Source organism: Pristis pectinata, chromosome 21 (genome assembly GCF_009764475.1).
Source record: "Pristis pectinata isolate sPriPec2 chromosome 21, sPriPec2.1.pri, whole genome shotgun sequence".
Taxonomy (NCBI): Eukaryota; Metazoa; Chordata; class Chondrichthyes; order Rhinopristiformes; family Pristidae; genus Pristis; species Pristis pectinata.
In genome coordinates, this window is record NC_067425.1 from 32,685,080 (window position 1) to 32,709,700 (window position 24,621).

At 43.7% G+C, this 24,621-nt stretch overlaps 1 protein-coding gene across 3 annotated transcripts in view; it reads left to right on the top strand.

Moving 5' to 3' along the window:
- LOC127581330 (scavenger receptor cysteine-rich domain-containing group B protein) overlaps positions 1–12,927 on the top strand; it is a 116,423-nt gene extending 103,496 nt beyond the window's left edge. Inside the window, exons 8-12 of one of the 3 annotated variants that reach the window (XM_052035642.1) lie at positions 94–186; positions 1,238–1,297; positions 2,592–2,903; positions 4,328–4,417; positions 8,995–12,927. In XM_052035642.1, the coding sequence (XP_051891602.1) occupies positions 94–186; positions 1,238–1,297; positions 2,592–2,903; positions 4,328–4,417; positions 8,995–9,311 (872 nt within the window). In that variant the 3' untranslated portion in view covers positions 9,312–12,927. The remainder of the gene's footprint in view (positions 1–93; positions 187–1,237; positions 1,298–2,591; positions 2,904–4,327; positions 4,418–8,994) is intronic. The other 2 variants (XM_052035639.1, XM_052035640.1) reach the window with 2 other exon arrangements.
- Positions 12,928–24,621: the final 11,694 nt, after the last annotated feature.

A 24,621-nucleotide genomic window follows, 5' to 3' on the forward strand; every position in this document is an offset into this window, starting at 1 on the left:
CTGCTGTCCAGTATCAAATCTAAGATAATGTAACAAAGCACTCCGCTGCTCAACATTTTAACTATGTGATCTTTTGTCTTCATTTTCTTCAAGATTCGAGGACTCCCACAGCAGCTCCAGATGTTTCAACCACTGGATTTTCCACACCATACACGGGCACAGATTCTACTCCATCCACCAATCACAGTAAGGAGAGTTTACATAAACTTACCCAAAGTAGATACTGAGTTTAAATTGAACAAAATAGAATGGTCTGTCACATCCAGGCATCATTTTACCACTGGAAAAGTGAAGCTGGACAATCACTCCCACTGCCTGAATGTGTCAGAAGACCTGTATTCTGGACCATTTTCAAATGCACTCCCTGAAAGATGATGGAGGAACTTTCAGTAATAATTTTCAGAAGAAATGAAGTAATTGTGATTGAACTTCCAACTGATATTTATCGGGTTGTGTTCTTGAAGCTGGGGATGAGGTGTCAACTGAAAAGGATGCTCTGGTTTTAACCTGAAGGCATTTTTGAATATTTTATTTTGCCAGGTTTCCTGCCCAGCGGGCATCCTGCCTGAGAGACAAATAAGGCAATGGTGCATTTAGCAGTGGACAAGGGAAGGCTTGAGCAAAAAGGAGGGCAGCAACATTACAGAGCTGAGGGAAACCGGGGAGCTCTGCATTTGTAGGGAGTGGACACGTCACAGGGGGAAGATCTGTGATGTGTGACTGGGCTGCTAGGAGGAGTTTGCAGCAGGATTCAGGAGGTTTAGTGGTAATGATGGGGAAGGAGATTGTGGGAGATTGTAGAAGTGGGGTTGTTTGTGAAAGGAGTAGGTTACAGAGATAATGTTTCAGCCTATGGGAAACTCTGCTCTTGACCCAGAAACAGTCCCTTTAGATCCAGCCCTTCCTTTGTCTTCACCAATCTTTCCCTGAGAAATGTAACCAGTAAAAGTGAAGATCGAAATAATCCAATCCTTTCTCTGCACATGATTTCTAGTTAGTTTGGGTTTGAATTTGAATATTTCCAACTATTTAAGTTTCCACCAAATGTAAACCAATTTCACTTTGTGGATCACAGTTATCACAGACCCTGGGAGATTGACCAGCAGTACACGATGAAACATTTCATACCAAGTGTCAGAAGGGAAATCTGGAAGTTTATTTAAAAAGGACACAATAATGGCCCAAGAGGTCACTTCAAGGTACATGATTGACAATCACTCCTTACATTTGGTTACAGATATCACAGATCAAACTTTTGAGCAGATTACAACCACAAAGCTGACAACACCTCAAAGGGGTAAGGTGAATCATTTTTCATTCAAGTAAGCTTTAGTGTTGTTTTGTAATCAACCACATTGTGAATTCAATCCAATATGTTATGGTACACAAGAATATAAGGAAACATCCTGCTTTTTCAAAATGCCATGTATAACCTACCATAAACTCTGACCCACTTATTTCATTTTCTATGAAAAGCAGAACATAAATGTTTCCAGAACCCAGAAAGAAACTGAGCAATGTTCAGGAATATCCATCACTCTCAATGTCATCACCATTGGGCTGATCTGCTACCTCCATCCATGTCATAGTCTCTCAAGAGAAAAGAGATCAAGTCTAGAGCTATCCTTCAATTCTTGGCTCAGATTTGGCATTGGATGAGCAGGTCCATTCTCTACACAGAGTCCCAAATGTGAACCTCAAACTTCATCTGCATTTGTGGAGCGAATCACTGCCGTCTGACGTAACACCACAGTTGGTTCACCCAACCAGAAAACCTAGTATTAGGCACTTGCAAATGGTCCTTGGGCAAATGCCAGGAGGGGTATTAGGTCTGGCAATAAGGGGGGCAATTGGCAGGCTAGCACCAAGCAAACCACAGGCTTAACCACAGGCCAGTGAGAGGCTAGATCAGCAGACAATGATCTCCAGGTCAGCAACAAAGAGGAGGCCGGTTGTTGGTGCTGTAGCAATGAAGGTGCCAATCACCAGGACCGCAGCAACGAGGAACACCAGGACAAGCAACCAGATGCTCAATCATCAAGCCTGTGGCAATGAGGGAACCAAGTGCCAATGTGATAGCAGTGAGCAGACTGATTGCCAAGACTGTATGATTGAGGGGACTGCTCACCACTCAACAGCAATGGCGGACTAGCCATAGATTTGGTTAGGGAGGTACGTTGAGCTCTGTGTAAAGGCTTTCTTTAAAAAAAACTGCCAAAGGAACCTGAGTGAAAGTGATCTCTTGAAGCATCCTTCAGATGTACTTAAGATCCTCAAAAGCATAATAAGTAGCCCAGTGCTTATTGGGAACACTTAAAGAGTGGTTTCAACAATTCTAAGAGTGGGACTAAAGCCTACACACAATCAGATCCCTTACTAAATTGTTATATCCTGTGCCAACGTTGAACTGAACACATACCGGTTTCTATCCTGTTTTACGATTGTGTGCCAATATGAATTGGCACTGGGGGTCTCTCCTTCTCCTAGTTAGCAGTACAGCAGCATAAGGTTATTTGTTGAACAATTTAAAAGCAGCGTGTGTAACATAAACTAATGCTGAAAATGTAATAACCATGTTACTATTTTTCCAGCCAGATCCATTCGTCTGGTGAACGGTAACAACAGCTGCCAAGGCAGAGTGGAAATATTTTACGGCAATAATTGGGGAACTGTGTGTGACGATGATTGGAATATTAAAAATGTGGCAGTAGTTTGCAGGCAGCTGGGATGTGGTGGTGCCATCACTGCTAAAGAGCTAAGCTACTTTGGATACGGAAGTGGGCCAATATTGCTGGACAATGTGAACTGCAAAGGCACAGAATCCTCCCTGTCCGAATGTTCTAACCTTGGGTGGGGAAAGCACAACTGTAGACACCATGAGGATGCAGGTGCTATTTGTGTAGGTAAGATCAACGTCAACAGCAACTGGGTTTTATGCAGAAGAAGATACTTGCGTGTTATATAGTACTTTCCACTGCCTTAGGGTCAAGGTGCTTTACAACCCATGAATTTCACAAGTGCCATGTTATATCAGTATACTGGGCAACCAAATGGCAGCACAATGAGCAGACAGATAATCTGCTATGGCAGTGATTGAGGAATGTGTTTGACCAGGATACATTGCTATTTTACAAAATGTACCTTGGACTTTTTTACATACAGTTGCTTGGATAAGCCTCACCTTTAAAGGTGACATCTCCTGCTGCAGTGCTGCATTCCATTAATGCTGGTGATGAGGTTATGTAGTCAAGTGTCTGAAGTGGGACCTAAACTTTCCAGCTTAGGAAAGAGATTGGCATCATCGAGCCAAAACAACACTACCTTGCTAGTGGAGAATGTACCAAATGTCTTTCATAGATGATGTTTGGGAATGAAATCTGAACCCGACAGACAGATTAGGAAATAGAACAGACAACTTGACTGTGACGATTCTTAAAGTTGGGAAGTGAGTGACTCACCAGAGCAGCACTGATGCAGTCAAGAACAGAGCAGTAAGGGAGGTTAACAAGGCTGTGCCACAGCTATATAAAAGGGCAGAAATATAGAGAGATTAAAATAGAAACTCTGTAACTTGCAAACATCTGTGGCAAGGCAGAAAATTACTTTGAAAATGCAATGCTAATTTGGAGCTAAGAAGATTCCTCGTTGGCAACATCCAAAGAGTTACTGCTAATCAGATATCCAGCTGATGCGGCCAAATAACTACTGTGACAAGTTAGAGATTGGAAATCACTCACCTACTAACTCCACAGAGCCTTTCCACCATATACAAAGCCACAAGCTAAGAGTGTGATAGAATACCCTCCACTTTCTTAGATGAGTGAAGCTCCAACAGACTGCAAGGTGCTTGACACTATCCATAACAAAAAAAGTCCACTTGATTGGCAACCCATCCACCACGCTAAATATTTATTCCCTCCATCCTAACTGCATTGTGGCTACAGCTTGTTTTGTCTACAAAAGACAATGCAGTAATACACCTAGAGTTCTCTGACAGCACCTTCCAAACCTGTGAGGTCTACCCCTGCGAAAGACAAGGGAAGCTGGCAGCAAGTACATTGGAATGCAACCACTTGCTATTTCATTCTAGGTTTCACACCACCCCAACAAATTATAGCACTGTTGAAGTGAATCTGTTAGCAATCAATAATAGATTTTAATGTTCAGCTCTATTTTTCTGTTGTCCTAGGGTTTCCTTTAAAAAAGCCCATTGAAAGCCCTAAGGTTGATTTCCATTTCAATATCACTGATGAATAAACATAATTACGTTAACAGCAACTGAGATAGCCAAAATTATGTGTTGCCTGTTCTCGCATTCTTATTTTAGAATATAAAGCTTCTGAGGCAAGTGGTTCTGGTAAACAAGCACCAATAATTACCACTACTAGAACAACGGAAGTGTTAAAGGTTGCAGAAGGTAAGTGCTCTATTGCTGACTTTAACAAATATTCAGAAGTATATGCAATGTGCAATGAGCTTTTGAAACCACGGGGATGTTGTTGCAACTTGGCCATGTTTTGAATTGACTGATGAACATATCATCGTTGGCTTAACTTTTGCTGCCAAACTGCTCATCTTCACTGCATTATTGATATCATATTTCTCCATTATTCCTCAACTGTGTGTCTCTATTGATTGTGCTTTTACTCTTCAATCAGTGCGCATTGCATAGTTACTGAGAATCCATATCATAACTTGAAAACCATATGTAGCTTTTTCTACACATTTTTACAGATCTGCTTACTGAACATATAGGGATTTAAGCCACTGCCTTCCATTCACAAGCCATTAAAGCAATTGTGAAAGTAAAGCTTATGCAGAGACTTAGTGGAAATACATGTCCTTTGTGAATTTTTAGTCCATTGTTTGAAATTTTACAGAGTAAATAAACGGCCATTGGAGGAAATGTGGTCAACTGAGGAAGCTCGAGCCCTGGGTTTTTGAGCTTGAACAACAGCTGATGTCAGTGCAGTCCATCCATGAGATGGAATTTCATGGATAGCACATTTCAGGATGTGGCAGCTCAAAAGATTGGCAGTCAGAGAGGGAAAGGGTGACAATAAAGAAAAATAGAGAGCAGGCAGGTAGTTCAGGAGACTACTTAGGGAATCTTGCTCTGTTACTAGCCTTTGGTTCTGAATACCTTTGGGGAAGGGGTCTCCGGCTGCGCTCTCGAGGTGAACCAAGGCCACAGCACCACAGCTGTTCAAAGAGGGAGGAGAAATGTCAAGGGAACAAAAGGTTCCTATAATTGGCAGTGAGGAAGACAGATATTTCTGTAGTTGCAAACATGATAGGGTAGGATGTTGGCTTGGGACAAGGGTATCATTGAGTGGCTACAGGAAGTTTTGGATGGTAAGGATGAATAACCAGTAGAAAAATGGTCCTGCAGACATTTTAAGGAGTCAGGAAAGAAATTAAGAGTCAGGACCTCAAAGAAAGTAATCTCCAGGTTATTACTGGTTCCACGCTGATGAGTATCAGAATCAGAATCAGGTTTATTGTCACTGACATGTGTTGTGAAATATGTTGTCTTGCGGCAGCAGTACAGTGCAAGACATAAAAATTACAATAAGTTACAGAAATAAATAGTGCAAAAGAGGAATAACGAGGTAGTGTTCATAGGTTCATGTTTAAGAAATCTGATGGTGGAGGGGAAGAAGCTATTCCTGACACATTGAGTGTGGGTCTTCAGGCTCCTGTACCTCCTCCCCAACGGTAGTAACGTGAAGCGGGTATGTCCCAGGTGGTGAGGGTCCTTAATGATGGATGCCGCCTTCTTGAGGCACCGTCTCTTAAGGATGTCCTCAATGGTGGGAAGGGTTGTGCACGGATGGAGGGATGATGCAGGAGGAAGGGCTTTAGATACCTGGGCACTGGGACCAGTTCTAGGGAAGGTGGGTCTTGTGCAGGTTAGATGACTTGTCAGTTTCAGAGCAACATGAGGCATTTAAGAAGGAGATTCAAGAAGTGCAAGATTAACATGTTCCAACGAAGAAAACTAATGGGGCTGTTAAACGTAGATCCCCTGGATGACAAGGTGTAGAGATGGTAGAATAAGGCAAAACAAAGGGGGATCTTTTAATGCATCAGAAGGTCTGACAGTATAGGAGAGAAATTAAAAAGGGAAATTAGGAAAACAAAGACAAGGTATGAAATAGTATTAGCAAGTTAGTTCAATGTAAATTCAAAGATATTTTATAAGTACAAGAAGAGATTGAGGATAACAGAGGAAAGATTAAAGCCTCTAAATAATCAAACAGGTAATCTGTGACTGGAGGCAGCGGATGGGAGTGAGGTTCTTAATGAATATTTTGTGACTGTCTTCACAAAAGTTGGAGCTGATGCTGATGTCGTAGTGCCACACCACTACCTAAACAGTAGCGCAGAATGCTGTCAGCCTTATCAAACATCAGAATGCAGTATGCACTGTACTATACACCCAACAACGTAGGGGCTTAGTAGCCTATCCAACGGGTAGGCGTTACCCATGGGATGAAGTAACTCAATGGGGTCAGATAACTCATTACAGGAAGGAAGTTTGTCATGAAGAATTCCTTAAATGCCAGAAGGTTCTCAGGAAGCTCCAGTATAGTCACTGACTGTCCCTCACAGTATCTTATCCTCGCCACACTCTCTACACTCCATGTGCACTTAACAGGTTATCTGACTGTTGCTGAGTGCAGGAGCATCTCTCTCAGTCTGCTGTGAACCTGCAGCTGTACTCCCTATGGAAATCACCCCGGTCCATTAACTCAACTACAGGTTCCTCATGCCAACCACAGGTACTCCTCGACTTACAGACATTTGATTTGCAAATTTACTCTATAATCCCATAAACATTTTGAGGTACATTCTTTGATTTGCGAATCTTTGCTACAACAAAAATGTGCCATGGGCATGCACTGTACCACAAATACCAAAATGCATTTGCCCAAAACTTTTCAATTCACAAAGTCTTGCATAATGAAGAATTTTAGAGGTGGGCCACAGCAGCTGACTGTTTCAGGCCGTTTAACTGAATACAAAGTGAAGGATAGGGCTGGGGAATGAAAGATCAACATTCCAGACCAGTAAAGTCCCTGCTCAATCGCCAAGGAGGGAACCCTTATTGAACTCACTGAGTCACAACATTAAGTTGAGATTAGTGCAATTGAACCCTCCAAGAAGCCCAATGGTCAACTAATCATCCAGCCTCCAGGCCAGGATCAATTTTCACTCTCTCCATAAACATCTAAATGTTATTATCACTCAGCCGGACAGGAATTCACTGTTAGCTCACCCAAGCTGATTGGACATTAAACTCTGAAGACCACATAGTAAAGAAATACAACATCTGCTGCTGAAGCCTTGTTTACAGGCCTCAACCTTCCACTGGAGTCCTCCTTGCGGACATTGCAATGTCAAGGTTCTGAGGGGTACAATTTGCAGGGGTGAATATTTTTGAAGAAATCAGCTGGATGCCAGAGGTCCCACTCATGCATTCAATGCAGTTACATAGAAGGTATGGAAATAGTGGGGTACATCAGTGAATAGTAGAGCAGTGATGCACACTCCTTAATCTTTGAAAGCATCCCTGAGAGGGCAGCATAATTTTTTTTCCGACTTACATGCATAAGGGTTAAATGCATTCCAATTGCCACCTTTGTCAGGTAGAGACGAGAAAGCGTTAAACAATGCCACCACTTTAGATTGTAATGCTGGTCTTAAAAATCAATGGCTTCATTGACATCTGAAAGTGATGCAACTTTTGTTAATGTAGACCACAGTCATCAAGTCACGTAATGATGACGTCTGCCTCTGCGTGGACTCAGCAGGCAGTGATCTCCATTAATTCTCATACTTAAGGTTGAAGCAGAGGTTCACTTAGGAATGAAGTCCTGCTAGTAAGTGATTTATGTCAATTCAGAGGAGTGAGGTGAATTCATTCCATGTCAGTACTTTGAAGTACTTAACTCTGTGCATTATATATATGTTCTTGGCTTGATCCCATCCTGTCATTATGTGGCTGAAGCTCCAAGGAAGCTGTGATTTAGTGCAACCTCTTGGAAGACCTAATGAGGCTGTAAAATATACATTTCATTATCTCCATGTTTAAAACAATATATAAGTAGGAAATAATTAATACAAAGGGTTAATGGAAGCGTAACTCAGAATCTGCTTCTTTAATTGCCCTGGTGACCACCTTGTAGGTGGGCTTCAATGGCCTGACACTAGACACAATGATATCCCTTCTCTCCATACACCTATCAGTTCCCTGATCTACTGTGACCCAGACCACAGTGCAAGTGTATCAACCTTCAGACCAGTGAGAGAGGTGGCTGACTGGCTCCCACTTCCTTCACTCTCCTCTGAGTCAGCTGTCAGCTCAGTTTGAGCAGTGTCCAACACCAGGGCATATCTCAGGGGTTCATGGGGAAGAAGGATAAGATCCTGAGAGGCGTCTCTGCTTCCATGGGAGAGCAATCAGCTCATGGATGTCATGCCTCTGTTCCTACAGGAGAGTGATTTGTTGACATATATCTTCAGTCCTTTCCTGGAAAACAGCTAAGTGCTGATGTATAGCATCTCTTTGTTCTTGAAGGACAGCAATCTGTTCCCAGGTGGCATCTCAATGTGAAATTAGGACAATGAGAGCATTTCAAAATATGCATATATTCATGAGGAGGATTTGTGCAAAGGCCCTGGATTTGCTGCAGTTGCATTTTTTCCCGACCCTTCATCTCAAATTTGAATTCATATTTACTTTACAAATGCAGCAATTTCTTAAAATTTATCGAGATTATTGATTGCATAAGCTGGGTTCTGCAAGGCCAGTGCAAATTGTTCTGCATTTTGTGACAATTACAATTAAAGGTATATACTTTCCTTTCCACAAATGGTCTGCAGATTTAACCAGCTATTAATTTCCCAGCATAACCTGGGTTCTGTGTAAAGATTAAGGGTTATCTCTTGGCATCGTTTGGATTGATTTTTCTTTCCTTTGTCCTTTAGAGTCGCAAATCCGACTTGTGAACGGACGGCACCGATGTGAGGGCCGGGTGGAGATCTTCCTGACGTCGCAGTGGGGGACAGTTTGCGACGATGCCTGGGACTTAAGGGCTGCTAAAGTGGTCTGCAGACAGTTGGGCTGTGGCAATGCTCTGGCCGCTAAAGTGGAGGCGTATTTCGGGCAGGGCACTGGCATCATTCACCTCGACAATGTCAAATGCAGCGGGGACGAGAGTTTGCTCATCCAGTGCTCACACATTGGCTGGAATGTCCACAACTGTGACCACAGGGAAGATGCAAGTGTGATATGCACCCTATGAACAATCTCACTAAAAGTGCCTGCCTGTTGTTGGGAAGGGGGCACACTGAATATATGTAAATCTATAAATGTGTAAATAGCTCAAAACTACCAAACCAAAAGTCCCATATAATGTGCACTTTATATATTTTAATTATTATCTCCTGTCACAGATTTACTTCCCAAATTATGAAAAAGTAACCATTTGCCTCCCCAGCAAGCCACGTGCCATTGGGGAAAGAACGATTGAGGAGTGCCCATACTGTTTCAGAAGGGGATAGGTAAAAGGCAAAGCCCTTGGCACACTTGTTTCATTTCTGTCTGAATAAAGTTAGCTGTAATTACTTAACTCTGGAAGGAAACATTGGTAGAGTGATTCTACAAATCTGGAACTCTCCCACATAAAGCTCGGTTGAGTTGAAACTTCAGAACTGAGACAGACTGGTTTCTATAAGGCAGGGTTATTGAGGGTTTAGGAGGTTAATGGGGTTTAAGATACAAATCAGCCAGGACCAAAGTGAAAGGTAGGACTGACTTGAGTGGGTGAACCATTACCTCCTGCTGCTGTATTCCTGAGTTAAGGAGCAGCTTGTGTGGCAGCGAGTGTCTGCCGTCTGCTGCCATTGTCGAACATAAAAAAACTGCAAATTCCAGAAACCTGAACCAAAAACAGAAAATTCAGGAAGCACTCGGTGGGTCAGGCAGCATCTGTGGGGAGAGAAGCACAGTTAACATTTCAGGTGGAAGAGCAGATGAAGAGTCTTCAGCCTAAAATGTTAACTCTGCTACTTTTTCCAAAGATGCTATCTGACCCAATGAGTGTTTCCTGTATTTTGCTTTGATCATTGCCATTGGTTGAGGCCTTCACCTCTGATGCTGCTTCATGAACCAGTCGTGCAGACCATGTGAACTGTCACAGCAAGAAGAGATAAGAAACTTAACAGAACCAAAAACAGAAATACCAAAGTACAAAGTTAGAAGACCTAATAACATGGGAGGGTGCATCAGCTAAAATTGGCTAGCGTTTTACTCAGTTTGATATTACCTCTAGCTCATTCCTCTCAAAGTTCCACCTATGGCTGTGTACGGAGGTAAGTGCAAAATTCAATCACCAACCTGATCTCAGCTGGTAAGGACACTTTAATGACCTGTGACTAACTAAGGTAGAAGTTTAAAAGGATTACCACTATTGTCCTATTAGAGTGTGTGCATGTGTGGGAGTGAGGCTCGGACTGTGCACCTGCTATACTCACTGCCCCAGCTCACAGAGAGGGAGACAGTAGCTCAATTGAATGAAACTCCCCAGCATCAGTTAGTGCCTGTAGATCCTCACCCCAAAGTGAGTCGGCATCTGTGGCTCTGGTCTGTTCCAGGAGGGGTGCTCTAGAAAACACTTGACAACTGAAGCAGTCTGTTCCTTTTTGTGTCCATTTTCTCGAGTGCTGGGAAACTGCAGCTCCCATTAAACTCCGCAACGAACATTAAACTCTGCAGCTCCCATTAAACTCTGCAACAAACATGAAGGGAAAGGTGAATGGACCAGAGTACTACTTCTGTGCATGTGTTATTGATCTTTTCTGGTGGATGTGGATTCATTGTTAGTTGCCGGGACATCTGCTGATTAGTATTTATATATCCATGAACAACATGTACCGTAGTTATGAAAGGAAGCAAAATAATATACAGTGGAGCAGACTGACAATTCAGGCACCTTGTCACTCCCTTTCTTTGCTCCTGATTATCCAGATATTCAATGAAACGTGCTATAAGAACACAACTATAAACTGCCATCTTGGATACTAAGTCACGAATGGAGCAGCCTGCAGGCAGTCTGTCTGTGAATGTGTAGAGTAGCAGCAGTAAAGCCCCTTTTCTGTAATGGGAAGTGGGAGAGACTAGTTGTATTATTGGCTGTGCCCACAAGGCACAGTTTGTGTGGTTTTATCTCTCACAAGCGGCATTGTGGATAAATAGCGCGGAGAATGGAAATAAGGCCTTAATTGTGGGCAGCACAAGAAAACTAATAAGACGTTTTTCCAAATGTAATTATGCTAGTGGCTGTAGTTAGTTAACAGAATTAGTAGATATGAACAGTGAGTCTAGTTACCAATGATAGTTACTGAGCTTAGTTTGTGTTTTTGATTGCTGTATGCGGACTGCGATTTTTTTTCAGATTGTTTGAGTTATAGAAACTTGGGATGTTTCACTTACTCCCTGGATGGAATAAGAAATAAATCACACTTCTTTAACACCTTATCGTAGCCTCAGAATGTCTTAAAACTTATGATTTTAATGTCATTATAATCAATGATAACTTTCCGAATGCAATATGTAGACAAGTGCAGCCCACGGTAACGGCCCATGTTCATGTATGAGTGAAAAGATAAACTTCATGTTTGGTAATACTTTTGGTAATGTTGGCTGAGGAATGAATGCTGGTGTGGATTCAAGATGAACTTTGTGATTTGCTCAGTTAGTTTGCCATCAGTTCGTTGAGCAGAGAGCAGAAGAACTTAAGACAGAGAAGCAGGAGAAGGCCATTTGACCCCTCCTGCCTTCTGCACCATTCAATAAGATCATGGCTGATCTACTACCCACTCTCCATTTTCCTGCAGTAACCTCATATTCCCACCACTCCCTTCCTATCAGAAAGTCAATCTAAAATCTATTTCTTTACATGGTTTGTTGTCCATTGCACAAATGTTCCTTGTTTGCTGGTGGAAGTTAATGAGAAGGTATCTAGGGAATTAATTGAAACTTGCCTTTGCTTCCAAGGATTGATAGAATCCTTCCAAACAAGACCGCAAGCCCTGCCCACAATCCCGGTCTTATGTGTGAAGTACATTGCTGGTAATGCCTGGCTGACGGTACAGTTGCCACTGGGAAGGCAGATCAAATCCCAGTTACCAGAATCAGATTGTTGCTTGAAAGTTAGTATTTTTGAATAAGAGGAGAATGGAGTTAGAATGAGTCACTCATGGTGTAAATGGATCGTGCATTGAAAGGTCCCGTGACAGGTGAACAATTGTACCTATACCCAAGTGGTAAACTTAGGCTTCCACGGTGATTGGACCAAACTTTGATTTGGTTCATCTATAAATCACGAATTGAGTTGGTTCAAAGGATAGTTTAGTTGAGGTATCTGATCAGCCTGAAGTGTCTTGGGGTGTTAAAATCAAACTCAGTTACAGAAAAGGACAATCGGGCAGACCCTCTGCTCCAGCTACCGTGCAGTCAATGGGCCAAATGAACACTGGAACTCCAGCTTAACATGGTTTTCCGAATACAGGCCCTCCTTTGATTTCAAGTTTATTAAACACACAATTCATAAATCATTGCAATAAAGGGTTTTTGCCCCATGGTTAATAGTCTGCGGTTTCATTATTGCTACAGTGCTGTTTTTTTATTTCTCTTCATGAGCATTTTCCATCCCAGCTGCTACTTCAATCTTTCTATTATAGGGAATAGTAGCAGCTGGGAGCTTCATAAAATGAAGAGTGTGGCTGATTCCAGAAATCACCTTGACTTATGTTGACGATGCAGTAACTCTTGCTGTGTGATTATGTATGTTGTATGCTGTGTGCTTTTGTTTATTATATTTCAAACTTACACCAAATAAAAGAAGTATGAAAAAGTTCTGAACTGTTTTAATGGAAACTTTACTTTTATTTATTTGATCCCACTTATTTAGACCATGAGAAGTCTCATTAACTTTATCACCTAATTACCTTTCTCTTTTTCAAGGATGGTGTCTAATCATAAGCAATCCTTTTTAATGAACAAAATGCTTCTCAAGGTAGGGATTTTCTTCAATAAAATATTCAAAAGGACTCCAGAGTTTGTGCCCAGTGTCACAGTAAGCAGTGTTGCTAATCCAGACCCTTTAAATATAAAAGCCATTTTTCGAATATTGTTCAACATTTGTTTCCATGTTCAACAGTGGTGAATAGAGGCATCATAAGTGCAAGGGCACAGAAAGTATCTCAAAGTTAAAGTCGAGTTTATTGTCCTGTGCACAAGTACATGTGTGCACAGGTGCAATGAAAAACTTACTTGCAGCAGCATCACAGGCACATAGCATTAGAGACAGGACATTCACAAGAAAGACATAAATTAAACATAAATTATACAAGAAAGAACACAAGTAAAAAAATCCTTAATTCAGCCTTTTCCTCTTGAATTTTTTTCAGGGAGAAGACAGGTGTTAGTTTGTGCTGTCACAGCAATTCAACTATTCGTCAACACAACACAGCTTTGCAGTGACGATAAGGTGCTTTGATCCAGAGCTGGAGAAGAAACCGAGTGAACAACTCCACCCAGCACAAAAGTTGCAACATCAGGGGTGGAGAAATGTCTGTGCAAGGAGCCTTATTGAGATGAGAAAGTATTTAGTGTCATCGCATTGTAAGAAAGTCTGAGCTAAGGACAACCATCATGGCAGGCATGGTAGTGTAGCGGTTAGCATAACACTATTACAGCGCCAGAGACCCGGGTTCAATTCTGGCCACTGTCTGTAAGGAGCTTGTACGCTCTCCCTGTGTCTGCGTGGGTTTCCTCCGGGTGCTCCGGTTTCCTCCCACATTCCAAAGACATACGAGTTAGGAAGTTGTCGGCATGCTATGTTGGCGCCGGAAGCGTGGCGACACTTGCGGGCTGCCCCCAGAACACTCTACGCAAAAGATGCATTTCACTGTGTGTTTCAATGTACATGTGACTAATAAAGAAATCTATCTTAAATCTAATTGAAGTTAAGATGGGAATTGGAATAATGTTACAGTCCAGAAAATATAAAGCCATTTTGTGATACTTCTGATTAGGTTCTGCTGGGTTCAAAGTAAACCTTATGAGATAATATCGCCAATATATACTGGAATGTGCTTTCAGCAGAGACCAGGAGTTTTGATTAGAACCCATTGTTTGGAATGGGTTTACAGAGGTTTCCCCACCACAGGTGAGCTTGTGGCGAGGGTAGCCACTCCTGCTCTGGAGCTAAGCAGCTGCTTGGCTAATGGATCTAAACCGTCTTGCCTTTTTGAGCCTGTGTAAATTCTGCCTACATGGATTCAAAATCAAAATCCTCTAAAAGTTGGAAGCACCATCTGCAAACTTCATCAACCCACCCATCTCACTCCCGGGAAGTGGTGGGGTTGAAGTTGAGTGGATTTCAGGTTTTAACATTTTCCCTCTACCATCCCAAACAGATTTAAAGTTATCCCATTTGGGAGGGAAAAGGATATAAAACTGGAATAATTAATGCCAGATAATTTGTCTCATTGGGGCTTCAGACTTCCACCAAACACACTTATTGTGTTATTTGAGGAAAAGCTTTACCTGACTCATTCAATCTCCCAGTCACTGTAATTTTCAGAGAGGCAATGGAGGTTCAATTCAATTATTCATTAAATAGGTTTGGTGCAACGAGCAAAAAGCAGGTCTAAGAACTGAACACTCAAGGAACACAACTTAGCTGTTCTTATGGCAACAGCTTTATTCCACCTTGTTCAACTTTGATTGGAAAAGGGCATTTATAACCCCAAGAACAGGTGGGTTAGCAGTGTAAGATGACTCTGACATGATCGCTTTTGGCTTAAATGGAGGCAAGGTTAAATGTCTGGACATAATCTACTTGAGGGTTTAATTAGTGGGACTAAAGATGTTAATGAAGTCTCTTTCAATTTGGATCAAAATACAACTGCAACATAACCTCCCAACTTCTGTGTTCAATGCCCTGACTGATGAGTAAATGCAGTTTTTCTTCAACCTTGAAGAATTTCACATTGACCAGAGCAAAATGGGAGATGTGGTGGATATGTTCAGGAACAGTCATGACATAGCGTAGTGGAATCAGCCTGTGAAGAGGAGTGAGAGCTGCAGGTGGTAAAGCCTTTAGGCCTTTGAATGAGGTGCACTTGCAAGAGGTTGGAGGGAAGGTTATAGCATCCAGGACCAAACAAGTACTTACATGGCTGTAAGTCATTCTCTGGTGTCACAGAACTGGTTGGAAAATAACCAGAGAAATCCCAGAGTTTGCTCCCAGCACCAAATCCCACATTTTACACTGCAAAGAACTACAGCCATTCATTTTATCCATTGGGGAGACGTGTAATGGATGACTCATTGGCTGCGGTTCGATGTATCAGCATTCATTGTGAAACAAGTATAAGAATGAGCTGCCTAGTAACAGGTGGTGGCTAGTTAGGTCTCCATGTCTGTGCTGCCTTTCAGTGTGATCATGCTCAGCTCCCTCTTCTTGGTTGAGGGCTGCATTTTCTTCTTCCGATGCCATGGAAGTATATGTTCCTTCTGTTTCTCCTGACTAGTAACCCCAGCAAGGTCCTCGCCATACAGCAATCATTCCCTCCGTGCACTTCCAGTTTACATTTGTGCATTTTCCCTTTAGGTAGAACAATGTTTGCATTCTGTGGGTGTGCGTCATGCCTGCCGATATAGAACTGGGAAATTGAAATTAATTTGGTTGACACTGGAAGAATTCAGCTCATTTACAGCTTCTATGACCACTTACCGACGCTTGCAAGCGCGAGACCAATCTGTCAATCATTTAAAAAGAAAAATCTCTCAGTGACGGTTTCTTTTTGTCATTGTCATGGGGGAGATCTGACGTGGCAGTGCTCGTCCTTGTAGCTCCCTTACAACAAAGAACTCTGCATTCCACTTACTTTGACCTCTTGTGCCTTCCTTTCTGCCTCCATCCCACCACTGATCAGTGATCTCGCTCTCAAATCCTCTCCCTTACCTCCTCCTCCTCGCCAACTCCCTCCCTCCCTTTAAGATCGTCCTTTAAATCTTTAAAGGTGCCTCTAAGTACAATTGCTGGTAGTGGTCTGTTTAATTTTAAATTAAGCCATCCATTAAAACCTGCAATAAACCTAAATTGTCTTTTGAGAGTCTGTGGAACATTGCCAGCATGAGCTCATGTCTTGGCATCTGATGGTGCAAACAATGACACACCAAACGCAAACAAACCCCCCCCCCCCCCCCCCCCCCCCCCAGTGGTAAGGAAGGTGACCCTGCCAGGTAGCTTGTTCCATGTCGCTGGGGAGAGGGTGAAGTGACACCAGCAACAAAATAGCACATGGCAAACTGCACATTTTCAATTTTATTCCAGTTCCTGACAAGTCTGACCTTCAAATTTACCTATAGCAGTCAGCTTGGAGCATGCATTAATCAACTTGACAGGTACATTGACTGGCACAACAGAAAGGCACCTGGCATTAACTTTGTTCCTCCTCCTCCAGGCCACTAGGTGGGGCTCCATGCACAGGGCACAATGCTGCCTTTCAAGGACATGGCAAAGCTGGCAGAACCAGCCAGTGCCTGACCTGTGCTCTGCTGCTTAACCCTGGACAGCGCTGAAGGCATCTCCGGACAAACTGGCAGCCCAGCCAAAGAGGATTAAATAAGAAACCTTGCAAGGGAAAACATGCATTTGGCAGCAGATGTTAAAACCTGTGTGAATTTACGAATAATGTTTAAGTCCACCCTGGAAATGTTACATTTAGCTGACCCTCAGTCCCGTCAAGCCACAGGTTCCAGCTTCTATTTATTAGTCACTCTAAGATCTCGGGGGCAAATCTGCTGATATGCTGGGATATAGACATTCCTGAGATTTCTAGTCCTGCTTCCAGTGAGTCGATCAGTTTATTCAAATTTGGGGCTTCACTTGGAATTTTAAGGTATAATTTGCAGGTAGTTCACATAGTATCTCTTTGTTAATGCGAGACGTAAAATAACTCAGAATTTGCTAAAACAAGCATGATGTACAAACACCAATTGCAATATCAATTCTATTGTTACGTACCTTTCAGGATTCAACTGTGTATTGTTAAAAGCTGGGAATATAATTTTGTGATTTCACCCCTCCCCACGAAAGGTGCTCGTCTCTGCACTCCTTCTTGATAAATCCTGCTCAGTGTTAGAAATTAGAGCAGGAATTGGAGATTGCCAGCACCATATACCTGGGAGAGAGCCCCTATCCTCTCTGCAGAGTCAGTTTTGGTCCCTTCAGTGGGGTTTTCTGCTGCAGGTGGAGGTGGTGAGAACACAAGAGGAACTTGGACAAGAAATTTCTGGAGCACCAGTAATCTTCATTGATTACCTGAGGCTCCAGGTCAAATCAGGAGAGTTCCCGGACATGTTCAGACTGACTTCATTTAAGTCAATATCACCTCACCTTCCAACTACATTCTCCTCCCGCCTCTTCCTCCTGTACCCACAGCTGAACAAACTCTCTCCCAATTTACCTGCAACTGCATGTTCGAAATGGCATCCCTCTGACTTTTGGTCCCACATTCACCACAGCAGTTCTGGCGACACTGATCTGCTCACCTGTCTCCAACTTTGATCCTACTTCAGTAAAACTATAAAAATCCACTACCCCATTGTTCATAAATCCTAATGGTTCAGCATTTGGTCACCAGACCCCATTTCCCCTTCTCCCTTTAAACTCACCAATATCCCATTTCCCCTGCTCCCTTTACACTCACTGGGGCTTCGATTCCCACACACCCTATAAACTAACCAGGGCCCTGTTTCCCATGCTCCATTTAAACTCACCATGACCCCATTTCCTGCGCTCCTTTTAAACTCACCGTGGCCCATTTTCACACTCCCTTTAAAAGTACACTGGAAAATTTATTATAATACCTTGTAAAATCTAAAAGAGTGAATTAAATGTAGTATGGTATTAATGGGAATAACATTGAACACTCTGGAAATCCAGTCCAGCAACACCAAAGACCTGGGGGTGCCGGATTATCAGAGTTTTCCTGTACCTTCCTGTACGTCAGTGGAAAAGTCAGCCCAGCAACCTTCTGTCCAAGCTCACACCCGTATTATCCTCGGCCTTTCGTATTTTACCCTATGTCCTCACTCAGTCCTTCACTCACAGGCAGGCACTGCAACCTGCCACACAGCTCTGAGTACGGATTTAATTGCTGGCAGCACAATGTAGGCCAGATCCAGAGCAAACTTCTCCCTAGAGGTCGGCAGCATAGACGTCCTTCCTCACTGCAATGGTGCGCACTGGCCCAGGTACATAGAGGGAGTAGGATCCCTTCAGCAAGGAGTCAGGGTGACACAGTGGTGCAGGTAGTAGAGCCACTGTCACACAGCGCCAGAGATTCAGGTTCAATCCTGACCTCTGGCACTATCTGTGTGGAGTTTGCTCCCTGTGACTGCGTGGGTTTCCCCTGGATGCTCCGGATTCCTCCCACATCCCAAAGATCGGAAGGTCAACCAGCCGCTGTAAACTGCCCCTAGTGTGTAGGTGAGGGGTAGAATCTGGGGGGAGTTGATAGAAAAGCGGGGAGAATAAAATGGGATCGGTGTAGCGTTAGTGTAAATGGTGGTTGACAGTAGGTGTGGACACAATGTGCAGAGGGCCTGTTTCTGTGCTGTGTCTTTCTGTGACTCTGATTCTGAAATAGAAAAGAGAGAAGAAATGCTGATGACCTTATCAGTTGGCCAGAGCCAGGATGCGTCTGTCAGAGATTTGCCTGGAAACTGCTTCTGCAATCACGAGCATCAATATTTAATGATTTCAGTCAACAAGACTCCAAGCTGCCTGCAGAGGTTAAGGGCACGATTGAAGAGTGGAGAGTGTGGGAGAGGCCAGTGACAGGACCTTGCAGAGTGGGCTGGCGATATCTGATGTTGTTCAACATCACATGTCCTGCCTGGTTCTCCTTCCGTCCACTGTGGCACACCAGCAATTCCAAAGAGTCGGCAAACATCCAGTTATCACCCCCGACCCATGCTGTCACTGGTCTCAGTGGAGACGCTTATGGGCAGCACAGTGGCACAGCTTATGGAGGTTGCTGCCCCACAGCTCCAGAGACCCGGGTTCGATCTCGGCTTCCAGCGCTGCCCGTGTGGAGTTTGCGTGTTCTCCCTGTGACGGCATGGGATCCCACCCACCCCCCCACCACTCCCGGCTGCTCTAGTTTCCTCCCACACCCCAAAGATGTGCAGGTTGGAAGTTAATTGGCTGCTATAAATTGCCCCTGGTGTGTAGGTGAGGGGTAGAATCTGGGGGCAGCTGATAGGAGTGTGGGGGCATAAAACGAGATCAGTGTTAGATTAATGTGGATGGGTGCTTGATGGCTAGTATAAAATTGATGGGCCAAAGGGCCTGGTTCCATGCTCCTTAACATCCATAACAAAAGGGCGACATGGTAGCGTAGCAGTTAGCACAACGTTATTACAGCGCCAGCGATTGGGGTTCGATTCCCATCGCTGTCTGTAAGGAGTTTGTGCGTTCTCCCGGTGTCTGCGTGGGTTTCCTCCGGGTGCTCGGGTTTCCTCCCACATTCTAAAGATGTACGGGTAGGTTAATTTGGTGGTTTAAAATGGCCCGCGTGGACTCGTTGGGCTGGAAGAGACTGTTACCACGCTGTAAATAAAATAAATAAAATAAAATAAATAAAAATAAAAAATCTAGGGTAGGTGGAGGACGGAGTTGAACATCAGTGTAACTGCTCCCTAAAGGAAAATGGCAAGCATTTAAGTCTGGATTTTCTGATTGTATTGAACCCACCTACATTAAACTACTTTCGGTATGGAATCTGTGGAGATTTCAGGCACTGTTCTCTGGGTTGGCACGTGGGGAATGGGAGGGAGGGAGATAGGGAGTATCAAAGGGGTCTGGGTGAAATCAGCACCTTTCGGGTAGATGTGCAAAGGGAAATGGGGAATGTTAGTGATAGAATGTTCAAAGAAAATGAAAACTCATAACCGACCAAGAGTTAGCTTCTAAATTAAATTAAGTCTGAGCCAAGATCCTGAGGATCCATAGCTGTCAATGGTCCCAATACTTTCTGCATTCTTTGCTTTATTCTTGGTGCTTTGATTGTGCAAGCTGAATTTTAATTGTTAATTGCCTCAGAAAGGCTGACTATTCAATATACAATAGAAGCAGGGATGATGTTTATCAGAGATCTTTGTAAATGCACCTGCACCATTCAGCAAGCCAGAAGTCTTAGAGGTGCTTTACAAACTTTATTTCTAAATTAAATACAGCTTTAAGGCATATTTGGCTGACTAAGGAAGAATGAAATCAGGTTTTGAATCCGGGGTGAGGGTGGCCAGTTGTCAGTGAGATGGCAGTTTCCGACTTTGATGTTCTTAATCCAGGGTGACCAGGTGGTGGATTTGGAATCAGGTTTATTATCACTGACCTATATGTCATGAAATTTGTTGTTTTGTGGCAGCAGAACAGTGCAAAGGCATGAAATTATGATAAATTACAAAATAAATAAATAGTGCAAAAACAAAGGAATAATGAGGTAGTGTTCATGGGTTCACGGACTGTTCAGAAATCTGATGGCGGAGGGGAAGAAGCTGTTCCTAAATCGTTGCATGTGGGTCTTCAGGCTCCTGTACAACCTCCCCAAATGTAGTAATGAGAAGAGGGCATGTCCCCGATGGTGAGGGTTCTTAGGGATGGATGCTGCCCTCTTGAGGCACCGCCTCTGGAAGATGTCCTCGATGGCAGGGAGGGTTGTGCCCGTGATGGAGCTGGCTGAATCTACAACCCTCTGCAGCCTCTTGTAATAACAATCCAGAGTCTCACAGAAGGAAAACACTCGAAGGTCAGAGCAACTTTGGCAGTGTATCCAAATTGATTTTACTGGGTAGTGTATATTTTTTTTAGTGCTGGTGGATAACTTACCCTCACCAAGGAAGTCAGACATCACAGGATTTTATAGGCCAGGTCATGCAGGCAGCCCTGAAGCTACTAGGTGTTGAAGAGAATTGGCACATGACTCATAGCCCACAGTCACTGGGGATCGTGGAGAGAATGAGTCAGTATTCAACGCTCGTCCTCCATAAGGAGGTGGGGAGCACTTCACTAACTGGGATGAGGTGCATCCACTGATCCAAATGGGGATTAGGAATAACATTCCAAAGGGTGTCAGAGAGTCTCCAGATGAGCTGGTAACAGGGAGACCCGTGTGTGCTCCGACTCAGTTACTGGTTCCTATTTCAATTGAGAAGCAGGCAAAGAAAATCATAGCATCACAGACAGAGTTATACAGCACAGGAACTGGCCCTTCAGCCCAACCTGTGCATGCTGACCAAAATGTCTGTCCGAGCTAGTCCCATTTGCCTGCGTTTGGGGCAGTCAGCTGGGACAACATGTGAAAGGCGGCTATAGTCAAGACAGAGTCACAGCAGTCAGCACAGAGTGATTACAGTCAGCACAGGGGCTACGATCAAGATAGAGTTATTACAGCCAGGATGGAATTCCTACAGTCAGCCAGAGAGTTCCTGCAGTCAGGAAGGGTGAACAGGACATTCCCAGGAATGTGTCAGCAGCTGGGCGACCAACAGGGAACGCAGTCAGGGAGGTGTACTGCTCTTTCACTGGGAGTTGTGTGTCACTGGTGGACCAATCCCTGGGGTGGCCATGAGCACACACAGGGAGCAGGGAGGGGTAGGGGGAAAGGTGTGTCCCAGTGTCAGCTGTTGCATTAAGATTGCTGTGATCTCTCAAATTCATGTAAAGACATTTCGCCGCAGAGCAGGGAATTTGAGTTTGTCGTCATTTACAAAAGTATCCCTAGTCAGGTCTTTTGCACAGCTGGTGGTGATCGTGTTACTGCTTGCTTCAACCTGGAGGGCAGAGGGAGACTTGCTGTTGTTGGCTTTAAGTGATCATATCACACAGAGCGAACCAGTCATGGTTTCCTCTCTTGTTCAATTCTTGACAGAATCAGAATCAGGTTTATTATCACTGACTTGTCTGTCGTGAAGCTTGTTGTTTTGCGGCAGCAGCACAGTGCAAAGACATGAAATTATTATAAATTACAAAATAAATAAATAGTGCAAATAAAAAGGAGTAATGAGGTAGTGTTCATGGGATCATGGACCTTCAGAAATCTGATGGTGGAGAAGAAGAAGCTGTTCCTAAATTGTTGAGTGTGGGTCTTCAGGCTCCTGTACCTTCTCCTCGATGGTAGTAATGAGGAGAGGGCATGCCCCAGATGGTGAGGGTCCTTAGTGTCGGATGCTGCCCTCTTGAGGCACTGCCTCTTGAAGATGTCCTCAATGCTAGGGAGGGCTGTGCCCGTGATGGAGCTGGCTGAGTCTACAACCGTCTGCAGCCTCATGCAATCCTGTGCATTGGAGCCTCCATACCAGACTGTGATGCAACTACCGTAGAAATTTGTCGCAACAAACCACCTGACGTTGAGGTTGGACAACTTAGGAATATGTCTCTTTTATCCAGAGACTTAAGCACAAAATCTAGACCATTACTCTAGTACAGTAATGAGTGCATGCTGCATTGTTGGAGGTACTTTGTCTTGGGCGAGAGCTTTGACCGATGCCTTGTTAGTCTGTCCTGTGGTAACATAGCATTGCAGATGGGTTGTTGCATTTCCCTATATCATTCATGTAAGGGGCTTGTATATTCCAGTATTTTCTGTTTTTGTTTCAGATTCCAGCATCTCGTGTTTTATTTGACATAGAACATAGAACAGCACAGGAACAGACCCTTCAGCCCACGATGTCTGCGCCAAACATGATGCCAAATTAAACTAATCCCTTCTGCCTGCACATGATCCATCTCCCTCCATCCCTGCATATTCATGTACCTGTCTAAAAGCCTCTTAACCGTCACTATCGTATCTGCTTCCACCACCTCTCCTGGCAGCCCGTTCCAGGCACCCGCCGCTCTCTGTGTGAAAAACTTGACCTGCACGTCTCCTTTGAACTTTCCCTCTGTCACCTTAAAGCTATGCCCTCTAGTATTTGACATTTCTACACAGGGAAAAAAGATTCTGACTGTCTACCCTATCTATACCATTGTCTTCCATTACTAGATCATTCCAAAAAAATGTACAACCCTCGGGGAGAAAAAAAATCTGCCTCAGTCTTAAGTGATTGACCCCTTACCCTGAGACAATGCCCCCAGTTCGGATCCCCCACAGGGGAAGCATCCTCTCACCATCCGCCCTGTCAGGCCTCCCAGAATCTCACATGTTTTGATAAGCACACCTCTCATTCTTCTCAGATCTAACATAGGCCAAATGTATTCAATCCTTCCTCACAGGAGAACCCCGTCATTCATCGAAACTTCCTCATGATTCTGACTGTCTCCAAGACATTGTATATTCTTCCTCAAAAAAGGAGATCAAAATTGTACATAGCACATCAGCAGTGGTTTCTCCAACATCTGCAGAGTTATAGCAATACTTCTCTATTTTGTACTCCGTGAGTTTTGTAATAAAAGCCAACCTGGTTGCTTGCTGTACCTACATGCTAACTTTCTGGGTTTCTTAAATGAGGTCACCCTCAGGACTCTGAGGGCATGTACCACCAGGCTCGACAGCTTCTACCCCACAGTGATAAGACTATTGAACGGTTCCCTTATATGATGAGATGGACTCTTGACCTCACAATCTACCGTGTTTGACCTTGCACCTTATTGTCTACCTGCAATGCACTTCCCTATGGCTGTGACACTTTACTCTGTGCTGTTGTTGTTTTTACCTGTACTACCTCAATGCACTCTGTACTAATTCAATGTATCTGCACTGTGTAATGAAATGATCTGTATGAACGGTATGCAAAACAAGTTTTTCACTGTACCTTGGTACAGTGACAATAATAAACCAATACCAATACCAATCCTCTTCTGCATCACAATCGAGCTGGACTTCCCCACTTTACAATAGAGTCTCTTGCAAAGGGGTTCCAACACTCCTACCCTCATATCATCACCTGATCCCCTTCAAACCACTCCTGGAGTTTGCCTGGAGCCTGGAACAGCCGATGTCACTGATCAGATTTCACTTCATTTTGGGTTTCTCTAACACCTCCTGGTGCTGCAAAGGGACTTGGAGTCCTAGCTCAGGATTCCCTTGCAGGTTGAGTCGGTAGTAAGGAAGGCAGATGCAATGTTAGCGTTCATTTCGGGAACACTAGAACATAAAAGCAAGGATGTAATGCTGAGGTTTTATGAGGTGTTGGTCAGACCACATTTGGAGTATTGTGAGCGGTTTTGGGCCCCATATCTAAGCAGGGATGTGCTGGCCCTGGTACAAGTGACGATAATAAACCAATGCCAATACCACCCATCTCTCTCTGAATACCAGTGTCCATTAACCTCACACCATATTAATAATACTCTGCTTTTCTATTCTTCTGACCACGGAGGGTACCCTCCCCCACTACACTCCATCTGATGTCCTTCCCCACTCTCCTCACCTATCGACGTGCAGTTTTTGCATCCTCTTCACAACCTACTTCCTCACTTATGTTTTGTGTCTTTTCTATTTTCAGTGACAGTTATTTCTGTCGGCTTTGAA